Consider the following 12,078-nt stretch of genomic DNA (forward strand, 5'->3'; position numbering starts at 1 on the left):
CTTGCAGAATGAAGGTGCAAAAAATAATATAAATTTGAATTAAATATTTTTATTAACGAAAATTTAAAATGTTTAAACGAAAACCAAACGTTGAAACAAATCCATTACAGCACAAAGTAAAATTCAATATTTATTTAGCATTATTTTTCTGATATTATTTCTATATTTCTTGAATTATTTGAGGTTTTTTGAACTTAAAAAAGAAAACACTTTTTTTACAAAAGAAACATTTTAAAAGACAAAAGTTTTTCCAGAAAATTCGCCTTAGAATTTTCCTTATTTCAAAATTTCGTCATTAAGCAATCACTTGTGATACCCATTAATATCCGTAATTGTGTGAAACATATTTCTCTATTCGGATATTAATTCATAATTATAACGATCGCTAGCCTAAAAGAAGCAGGATGAAAAACAAACAATTAAAAGCGAACAACAAATAAAATATGAAAAGTAACAATAAATAGTCAAAAGAGGGGTTGATTTTAATTATATTTTGTCGAGAGTTGAATGTTGTTATTTATTCCCATTATAATGATGATGGGCCGACTGCGTGGAAAGAGACTTTTCAGTCTTAAGAGTCTCAAACTGGAAGACAACTGCCAGGCGGAGGCAGGCCTGGAGGAAGTTGATTGAGAAGGCCAGGGCCCACCCGGGGCTATCGTGCCATTGAGGAAGGAAGAATAATAAGATATTCTCCCCGTTATTCCGAGAGCTTCCTTCTAGTCTGCAAAAAATAACCTGAAAGCGTAGTGTCTTCTACGCAAATTGAGCATTTATTAATTTTTTTAACGGCTGACACACAATTCTTGATTTTCTCTGAAAGATGCCAGAAGTGTTGAGGTTTAACGTTACCCGATAGGCACATGTGAACCTCAGTCACGGAGACGTGTAAAATAACCCATACACTGCTACAGATACCCATTCGTAGGTGGAGTCACTTCACTCTCTTAAAATGAACGAGTGAAAATAACTCAACTTGAGTGCTATTTAACTCTTTCATCTAGAAAAAACCGGCCTTCTCATCTTGCGTTAAAATCACTCAAGTGAAAGAGTTATATGGAAATAGCTCAATTTGAGTGAAAAAAATTTCACTCATACTTGAGTTATTTTCACTCGAGCTTAAGTGATTTTCAGTATTACCTGAGTGGATCGTTTTCACTCAAACTAGAGTGATTTTAAATCGCGTTTGAGTGATTTTCAGTATTTCAGTTTGTAAATTGCAGTCAAAATTTTTATTATTAATATACAAAATGATTGTATTTAGTGGTGCCATCTATCGTAAGCAATAGAAAATACTATAGTTTTTGTTTAAAAAATTTCCTTTTTAGTGGAAGGCCTCAGACAGGAATTTTTTTATTATAACTTTTGGGGAATTTAAATATCGAATTAGATAGTAAAGTACTTGTGAAAGATTTCGCTGTGAGCATATCGACACTGTGATTCGAACTCGCTTCCCGTCTGTTGTGAGATTCACCGATTAACCCTCTCAGCTCTAGTCCTGTTTTAAGACGGCTACAAAGAACTAATTACTTTCATGAGCTGGGTCTTGTTGGCGAGGATAAAGCCTTTANGGAACGCATTTATGATGTTCTATATATATATACTAAAAACTTCTTTATTAATCTATATTTTTCCATGTGCAAATCCAATTCAGGCAATTCCATGGCTAAATATCTGTGCAAAACTGTCAAATTATGTTTTTCTCTTTTTTTTTAAATAAATGTTCATTTTCTAAAATTATTAAAATTGTATAATTAAATATCAACCTTATTAATTGTAAACTTTAAATAATCCAATATAATATTATTACCTTGAGCACATCCATTTTTGGGCCAATCCAAGGTAGCTAACAAATTAAACACTTTTCAGTACTGCAGCAAGAAAGCGACATAAAAGATCCCTCTATTTACGCTTCTAACTCTGTTTGCGCTTCTGTTTGTAATCATATTTTGTAATCTGGCAATCTTATTAAGAAAATATTTTAAATCATTTGTGAAAGGTTGCGGTACGTGTAAGTTCATTTGAATTCTATCCTCGCTCTATAGATTCCATTTCGTGTTTTGTTCTGTATTTTCTGCTTTTTGTTTGACATCGTTTATTTCGTTTATATTTTTTACTTAATGAGTTCTATTTCAGTTCCAATTTTTTTGAGTGCTCCTTACATTATTGTATTGATGTATTTTGCTTTGGCTATATTGATACAATGTTAGAAAGCATCACTTTTTGCAGATATAATCGTGTGAGCTGATTAAGAGATTATATCTTCTCCTTTTGTTTGTTTTAAGGCTTTTAATTTTTTTAAATAATTTCTTTTTCTTCTTCTTTTCTTATTAATCTTTATTATTTTCCGTGTTTTCTCTATATTTTTAATAATGTAAGTCTCATTTGCTTGAAGCGTATGCGTAGTAAATAAAACTTAGTAATTTCCTTGGTTTCTCTCGTTTTTCTTTATATCCCTTCTTTCTTTATTGTGTTATATACTTTGTACTTACACTCTTTTACCTTATATGATGAACGGGCACTCTACTAGTATGTAGTAATTTCTTTTTCTTTTTCAGAATCCACTGTAAGTAAATCACAAATCAGGGAACTAATATCTGAAGGAAACATTAGTGCATTAGAGGAATTAGTTTTACAAGGTCAAGGTGATAGACTTCTTGGAGAAACTTCTACTATTCCAAAACTTCAATCTTTTTTAAATATTGTGCCAATGTATATGGTAAGTTGTATGCAAAAATAATTTTACCACCAGTCAAATATTTAGAAAAAAATACAATTAAGTTTCTATTTCGCATTATACCTTTGCGGTTGTATTAACTTTATATACAGGGAGTAAAAAAGTTTGAAAACTGTCAAATATCTCCATAAATGAACATAAAATCAATAAAGTTAAGCTAGATGCATTCAACATTTTCTTAAAGCTATCCAATGATGCCAGAGTGAAGGTTCAACTCGAGTTTGGTCGATCTCCCCCCCCCCCCCCTCNCCCCCTACTCTAGAGAAGAGGAGGGGAGAAACTTCGAAATCTTAAATATAAACTCCTATTTTTTATTGCAGGTTTGGATTCTACGAAAAAAAAGTATTTTTATTTGAGTTGTAGTTTTATGTATTTTGCTTCACAGATGGTGCTGCAACCGAGAAAATTAAACTAGGGTACAAGGAGCCCCATCAGAGTGATACAAAAGTAAAAATAGAAATTTTTTAAAACTCTTTTTTGAAAAAAAAAAAAACTGATATAAAAACCTTCAAACGTGACATTTTTAATGTTCTTTATCTGATGGATCTCGAGATTTTCCATTTCAAACAGCCTGTACTCCATTTGGTTTTTCTCGGATACAGCGCCATCTGAGAATCAAAATGCATAAGCCTATAACTCAAGTAGAGTTAAATTTTTCTGGAGGATGCAGTAAGAAATAAGGAGTCTTACTTAAAATTTCAAAGTTGTCCCCATCTTGCCCCATCCCCTAGAACTGCTTCCAAGTAAGGGATGAAATATTGAGTAGAAATTGAGAGAAGACCTCCTACCGAAAAGGGTTAATGATATAGACATTTTGCTTCTAAGCAGACTAAATAAGCTATTTTTCCCCTTCCACAATACTTTCTGCACATTTTTTCAGTTATTGTTTATTTATTTTTTCCAGTCATACTTTTTAATTTTTTTAAGATTTTTTTTTATCTTAAAAAATTTATTTTTTCTCAAGATGATTTTTTTGGCGTTTTAAGTATTTGAATAGTGTTTACTGTGAACCCTCTAATATTGCACAGAATATTATAACTACTCATAATATTTTTAACAATGTAATTTTAGTTGACTAAGAACATAAATGAAACAAAATTTTTACAAAACATTCTTATGAAAAGATTTTTTGCCTTACTTATTTGCCTTACTATTATGAAAAGATTTTTTACCTAAAGATTATTTGCCGTCTTAAATAAAATAACTAGCAGTTATGTACTACTAAGAAGTATGTAAAACTTAAGAGTACTTTTTACCATTTTTCATTGGCAACATAACATTTTATAGTTCGAAAAAGTTTTGTTTTTTCTAATTCAAGGTTGGCAAGTCTGGAAAATGGGCGCCTAATTCTGAGCACTTGATACATGTCGGCTACTCTTTCCAATTGTATATTTTTGATGCGAATGAAGTTTTTAATCAAGTTATATTTTAACGTTTCAATTTTCTGGGATTATTTGTTTAAGGAGATATTTAGTTATAGGTCATAAGTTTTCGATTTGCTTAAAAGTTTTCTCAGATATTACGAAATGCCTAAAACCTTAAAATGACATTTAACAGCATAAACCTTAAACCTCTATCCTGATTAAACTGTTGGGGTGATATTTTTCTGGTTATGGTCACACCCTGCAAAAATTTTATGGTCAGGAATCCAAATCTGGTAAAAGTACCGACACTCATCGTACCGGTACTTTTTACCGTGAAGTCCAATTTTACTGGAACATGTTACGGACCAAAAAATCTGATTATACCGTAATTTTTGCAGTAATAGCTACTGTAAAATCACTGATTAGATCCAATTAAATAAATATTATTGTAAAAACTAAGTATAATTTTTTACGGTAAAAATGGAAAATTACCCCTATTAAACAGTATTTTCAAAACTGTGAATTCTAAGCTTTCATTAATTTCACTATCTCACTGGCCATTTTTCAAACTTATTCCGATAATCTCTTAAGTCACAAGCAAAAGGGGAGATTATTATTTTGTATACCTCGTTCAAAAAAATTGGGATTCCTCCATTTCTCACGCTTGGTTAAGGGAAAAACTTTTTTTTTGGAACTGAAAGTCTAGATGTGAATCGTAAATGTGAAAACGTGCTTCGTTTTGTACGATAAATTAAGAAAGAGAATTTAGGTAACGAATAAATGAAATAATTAGAAATATTTATAAACAAATTATAACACCGCGCGTTTGATAACATTATAAATAACACTGATAAACAAAATAATGCACAAAAACTACTTATTAGGCAAATTCAAAAGTTGTTTAAGGTATGGTTTAAGTAAATGGTTTTAAAAATAATTCTTAAAAAATTCATAAGCAATTTACTATCCCATTATGTTCATTGAAATGTTTAGAATCATAAAACATAAATTTTCATCTAGGAACGCATTTATGATGTTCATAGAGCAGTTATGAGAGATCAGTTAGAACATGTAGTAATACTCTTGGAAAATAGAAAATTAGCTTTAGCTCGAGATCAACTCGGAGCAACACCTCTTCATAAGTCTATATGGTTTGGTCATTATAAAATAGCCCATTACATCAGCAATCAATTTCCAGAAACTCTGAATGCTTTGGACATGGTAATTATATCATGTATTATTATTAATTAGTTAATGCTTGCTTTTAAAGTAAATTTGAATTGAATAGATTGTGCAAAATAGGACAACTTGTGGCAAGGTATTTAAAATGCATTTTTACATATTGTAGATTGTTTTGGAAAATAATATCGTTCAAATTCAATGAAATGTTTTTAAAGGTTGAGTTGGACCGTGATATCGTAATTCTTAAACTTGATTACACGATACTATGGTTCAACTTAAACGGAAACTTAACACCTTATTACGGTGCAATTTGACACCTTATTTAACACCTTTTTGTAACATCACATTAAACACCTAAAAGTTGTAGCGAATTTTCTCCTTATAAAATGGTTCAGGTATAAGTACACGGAGAAAAAAAAATCTGATAAAGATATTTCTGGTAAAAAATAAACAAACATAATTCCGGTAATAAAACAAAAATTTACAGTATTTACGCTTTTCATTTTGTAATTTTCCGTTGATATAGTAACAGTTTACATGAAGTTCTGGTTTTCAAAATTATAGTTCTTATCTCTATACATTTATTAAAAATATAAAACTGAAAAGTAAAGTAACCAAATATTTATAAACTGAAAATGAATTATGCCATTCGGTAAGGTATCATGATAAAATCACCAAATTTTACCACAGTTACCAACAATAAACAATAACATATTGTTAAACAATAATATATTGTTAATACAATAATATATTGTTAATTTTACAAAAATCGCTAAAAATTACTGTGTTTTTTCTGTTTCCGAAAGTAAAACTGTTCAAAATTACATAATTCAGCAGTTTCTTAGAATAGAGGTTAATGTAAGTTGGTTATTTTAACATAGGGTGAAATGGAAAATATTATCTTTCTGAAATAAAAGCTATTATTTAACTATATTCTCGTTTTGTTACACACAATCTTAAAAAGTCACTTCTTTACTAGAAAAAACTTCGTTCCGTATGTTTACTCTAAAAACAATTTGCAGTTTACAGCTCTTATTTTGATATAGTGTCAGTAAATTTAAAAAACAATGGCGAAACATACTGCCCCCTTCTCAATATCACAATCTTCCGGAGGTAAAACATATATCAGAATTAACAGAAATCAATAGTTCTTAGGCTTAACGATAGACAAAATTAGCGATAATAAGAGACTGCATTAGAATCGATATTCCTTAGATTTAAACAACTAATGAACTGTAATAGTTACTCAAAAAGAATACTGCAGTTAGATGTTAATATATTTCTCAAGTAGTATTCTGTTTTATTTAATGTCTAATGTAATGTGTTATTTCAGGAAGGAAGAACAGCATTACATTATGCTGCAGCATTAAAAGACAATAAAAATATGTATGGAATTTTAATTGAAGCCGGAGCAAACAAGGGAATATACGACAATGTATGTATTTTATTTACTACTAAAAACAAATTTTAAAAACCCACTATAATTTCTTTTATTAATTACCATTACTAAAAGCAACTAATGCAGAACAAAAATTTTAAAAATGTTGAAAATCCCCCGTAATTTTTTTCGGTGTCCAAAAACAGTGAAATACATTTTTTGCATATGCTATTTTTATGCATGTCTTTATTACGATTTTAAGTTTTCGATTAAGTTTGAAAAACGATCATAGTATTATTAATAATTGAATGATTTCAATAAAGTTACTAAAACATTAGGGATTTTGATGGGATATTTTAATAATTATATATTAACCGTTAATTTTATTTTGAATAACTAAAACATATAAAGATAACGACATCTTAGAGAAAAATTAATGTTTTATCATGTCTGAGATAAATCTTTTAAATTACTGTGGATTATAATTAAACCATATTTTTTAGAGATAACTTATTTTAAAATAATGATATTTAACTTAGGAGAGAGTGGTGTATGATAAGGTAATGGGCCAAAACCGGGTACCGGAATTGGATGGAAATTAGTTCGGTTTTTTAGCGGACAAACTTTGAATTACTCTTTATTAGTAAAGAATGATCTTATATTGGTTATAAGTTTTTTCTGCAACGTTCTCCGGTATTTAAGTTATCTTTATTTATTATTTTAAGTCCAGCCTATTTTACGTTTTCTAAAGATTAATATTGTATTAAGTAATAAGAATTTTTTCCAATAGTAGTACAGTCGTGCTTCGTTTCGATAATCTCTGCTCCCTGGGTAAGATCGTTCACTAACTGGATCAGTGCCTCCTTCTTGATTTGTGTCCATACTAGGTCCACGGAAGCTGTAGTGCAGTTTAGGAAGAAGACAACAACGTCCAAAGCTGAACAAAGGTTTTACCCTTGGAAAGGTATTCTTTGGCCAAGGTTTTACCGGTCCCGGGACGAAATGTATTGCGGGCCCCTTTTCACTGCGCAAAAAGGCTTACTTTCATATTTGTAGAACTTTTGAAGACTTTTCATACAAAATTGTAGTTTTTATGCAGCTATAACGAAATTCTCTGCCATTTCCCTTTTTTAAAGAAAAACATTGAGCACTATATTTATGTAAGGAATTTTTGCTGGGCCCTCGACAGTTCTGGTTCTTGGGACAAGTGCCCCTTTCTCCCTACTTCTCATTTGAGTGCGGCCTTGATTATATCACACGAATATTACACTCATAATTTTCTTAAATTGTCATATAAAATGGAAATGTCTGCTCTTTTTTCTCTGAAATTCTAAGATATCTGAATTTCCCTTAGAGTTAACATGTACACGCGGTTTTGCACCAATACTGGAGTGAAACCGGGTTGTTTGACTTTTCTAGAAAAGAAATACTGTACAAAAAAAAGTAGTACGACTATTATTTTTCATTAATGATATATTTTACACAACTAAAAAATGAATTATCTTGATTAAATCTGATAGTTCCTAGGCTTACTTGATATTATCCCATATATATATATATATATATATATAGCTANATATACAATTTTTCTTATCAACGTGAACTAAAAGTTCCATTGACCAATCTTTTAAAACTCTTGCAACTCTTTTGTTGCAGTGATGGAAGAATCGCGGAAAGAAAACTGTCACTGTCTTATAAATAATTGGTGCGATGTAAGATACTATTTAACGGAAATATCCTTCCGGGACGCTTAATCAGTTGAAAATGTGAATAAAATATACTATTCATTTGATTATATATTACCAACCTACACAGCAATCTTTATCCGGTTATTCTGTTGTTTGGAATCAAAATCAGAGTGAAATTTCTGCGTTCGGCAATAAAGTCATAAACCCTAATTTAATATTTGCGAAATGTTCGAAAACGAACATTAGATAAAGAATTTTGCATCCACCGTTAAAAGTTATTGCCTTAAGGAGTTATTTCCGGATAATATTTCGAGAGCTTTAACTATTTCGTTCGAGTTTATTCAAATGTCTTTGATGACTTTTATTATATATTATGCCTAAAGCTTCTTCAGAGGAAGCATTCTTGCAAATCAATGCTCTCGATAAACTTCATAATTCATTCTGACCAATTGTTGCTTATAACAGTTTTCAATTGCTGTAATTATTGTGATTATGTATTTGTATTTTTCTGTTTGGTGATGTGATGTGATTGGCGAAATATTGTATAATATATAAATGTAGTGCAGAATCATTTTACTCGTAATAGCCAGTTTTAAGCTCTTTGACTAAAAATAGTATTTGCGTTAAGAATAATTATTTATATTTGCGTATGCTTCTGTAGAGTTACTTTCTCATCAGAATTTGTAATTAAAACAGTGATTTATGTATTTATATTTTGTGTAGCATTATGTTTTCAACATTGAACGTAATTTATTTGTAAAACAAACAGAAGTAAACTTATATGACGATGCTTTTTTGCAGTTTATTATAAAATTATAAATACCATAGTTGTTTCTCTCTAGTCTAAGAACGACTTCATAAGCTACAATTTACAGTATTTTCTGTTGTTCAATGATATTATTAGAAATTATTTAAGAGATTATTTAAATAAATTAAAAAGCTTTTTAAATATATCTTATATATAATTTTTTATGATTTCAATATAACTCTTTACATTTTCTATCTAGTAAGAATCCGAAATGAGCACTAAAATATAAAAAATATTTATATTTCTTGTCACGTTTCGTTACAGATTGCCAACATTCAGCAAAATTTATTTTTAAAGTTAAAGTAAGTACACTGTAAAAAATTCCGTAAAATCATCCATAATAAGAAATTTACCATAATCTCTATTTTTACCGTGAAATAGTATACCGTATTTTTTACGGTAATATTTATTTAATGGGAGTTATGCAGTGATTTTACGTTAGTTATTTCTGCAAAAATTACGGTATATCAGATTTTTATTTCGTAACATGTTCCGGTAAAAATGGATTTTACGGTAAAAAGTATTAGAGTCTTGAGTGCAGATACTTTTCACCATAATTTGATTCGGAATTTTTTACATTGTAATGTAATAGAATGCCATTTTCTTGCAATTTATTAGATTACGCACACCATATATGTTCCCTTTTTAAATCGGGAATTAAGTTCATAAACTATTTTACAATGTTTTACATTATATAACACTATTTTAGAATACACGGCACATTTTCTTTTATTCTACATAATAATCCTTAACCAAAAATGGAACAAAATGCCAGAGCCAGGAAAGTTTTTTACTGTTTACATTACGAGAACCAATAGGGGCTTCATTGTTGTTGACCACCAAGTCTATTAGCCGTAAAAGATTTCCTAGCACATAGTTCGTAAAGTGAAGACAAAAAAACTATAAACTGAACGTTTTTTTTTCCAATTCCATGCATAGCTTTTCAATATAATCGATGGACTGAATCAATGAATTAATATTATTACCAATGATTTTTAAATATTGTAAGCAGTCTTTCAAAATAACTGCAATATATAATTTGTATTTTGAATAAAATGTATTCGCTAATTCTAATTTCATACTTTCACATTTTCATTAGAAATGTTATTAATTTTTGAATAAAGACATAACTAATGAACAAATCTGAGTATGCCATCACAAGAAAACATTTATCTTCATTTAATACTAAATAAACTTTAAGTAAATAAAATGGAACATTTTAATTAAAATCTAATTCGAGAAATGCTTGTTTAACATGTAAATACATTAGATTTATACGATTGTCCAAACGTTAAATAAACTTATTTAAATGCCATCATTTTGTAAGATATTTTTATTTGGCATATTTATTTTTTATTTTGTGTTTACAAAGGAGAGAAAAACAGAATCCAGCTTTTTAATCTTACAGCATTTAGATTGTTTGTTAACTAAGTAAAAATATTTTCCCTACTTGTATAAATATTTTTACTATTCAAATATTCGTTTTATTTTTTAAACAGAGCAATATTTTTCTATTTAAGTTGTGTTCCTTATGTTATTAAGTGAAACATTAGAATCTTTGAAAATGCAGATCTATTTGCTAGCATTTACAGAAAAGTTAGTTAATGTTATATAGTTTTTTAATAATTTAATTCTTTGAGAAAATAACGGTAAAATTTAAGGAAAAAAAAAGATTTTGGAATTATTAATTAAAATACAGTTCGAAGTCTGAATGATTATTTTTAGTATCAGATGTTAAAAAGAAAACATTCCCACCTTGCGACTTCTATCGGTGTTTTAATTTTTGGATATTTAGTACTATTTTTAGATGCAAGTTTTCAAAATTATTTATATTTTCTCTCACAGCGCAAAAAAAAGTTTTAAGACAATATTTCGTCGTAAAAATTCTTTTCTATTTTTTTCAGGTTATATATAAACTATTTATACTTTGCTGGCATTGGAACAGTCAGTTGATTGTATACGTATAATTCATTACTAACAAAATGAGAGTTTAAGACTTTCTAAAATATTATGTTTGAGAGTACCTTGCATATGAAGATTTTTAATGTGTTCAAAAAGAGCTGTGATTTGTTTAATTTAACAATAACACTATAAATGGATTATTTAAGCGCTATACCTATGAAAACTCTCGATGAGAGTGACAATAATTGCACTATGTGTTTTTATTGTGTCAACACATTATTAGTTTGTCGAAACAATAAAAAAGACTACTAAAGCATTTTTTTTATAATCGTCGCTGAACAGCCGAGCCAATTTTGGGTTTGCGACTACTAATATTCAACTCCGTAGCCTTGTAATTTTGAACCAATCCAGAAGACAAGGACGCTCCTGGATCAGTACCCCCATAGGTATTGATTTGTTGGGAACGTGAAGGATTTTGCGACACGACGGATTTAACGTGCATCAGTCACCATTCACTACACGGGGAGTCTTCGGCCGACCTGGGATCGAAACCACGAACTCTTGGACATGGGTCCAAACCAGGTCCCTACCAACCAGGCGATCCCGGCACTTGCAAAAAAAAAAAAAAAAAAAAAAAAAAAAAAAAAAAAAAAAAAAAAAAAAAAAAAAAAANAAAAAGAAAAAAAAAAAAGAAAAGAAAAAAGAAAAAGAAAACACGTGAAATCTGGAAATTGAATGGTTGAAGGCAATGGGGATGTTTAATTCTATTGTACAGTCCGCAAAAAAAAAACGAATCACCCTGAATAACTTTCGTTCTAATGATCGGATTTTCACGAACTAAGTGTCAATCTTAATGGTTCCTGGGGGTGACCTCAAATATGTTAATTAATTAGTGCTAACTATTAATTAAGTTACGAAATCAGACACAAAAACGTACTTTCTCTGAATAAACATATAATTTTTTTTACATATTTGGAATCTAGACACTTGAATTAGGGGGGGTAGACAAAATTTTAAAA

General features: G+C 29.4%; 1 protein-coding gene across 1 annotated transcript in view; it reads left to right on the forward strand.

Annotated features, from left to right (window-relative positions):
• Window positions 1-12,078, forward strand: part of LOC107446646 (uncharacterized) — a 210,058-nt gene that overhangs the window by 129,367 nt on the left and 68,613 nt on the right. Inside the window, exons 6-8 of the mRNA XM_016061338.3 lie at window positions 2,559-2,719; window positions 5,122-5,322; window positions 6,617-6,718. Coding sequence (XP_015916824.2) covers window positions 2,559-2,719; window positions 5,122-5,322; window positions 6,617-6,718 — 464 coding nt within the window. The remainder of the gene's footprint in view (window positions 1-2,558; window positions 2,720-5,121; window positions 5,323-6,616; window positions 6,719-12,078) is intronic.

This window comes from Parasteatoda tepidariorum, chromosome X1 (genome assembly GCF_043381705.1).
Source record: "Parasteatoda tepidariorum isolate YZ-2023 chromosome X1, CAS_Ptep_4.0, whole genome shotgun sequence".
Lineage (NCBI taxonomy): Eukaryota > Metazoa > Arthropoda > Arachnida > Araneae > Theridiidae > Parasteatoda > Parasteatoda tepidariorum.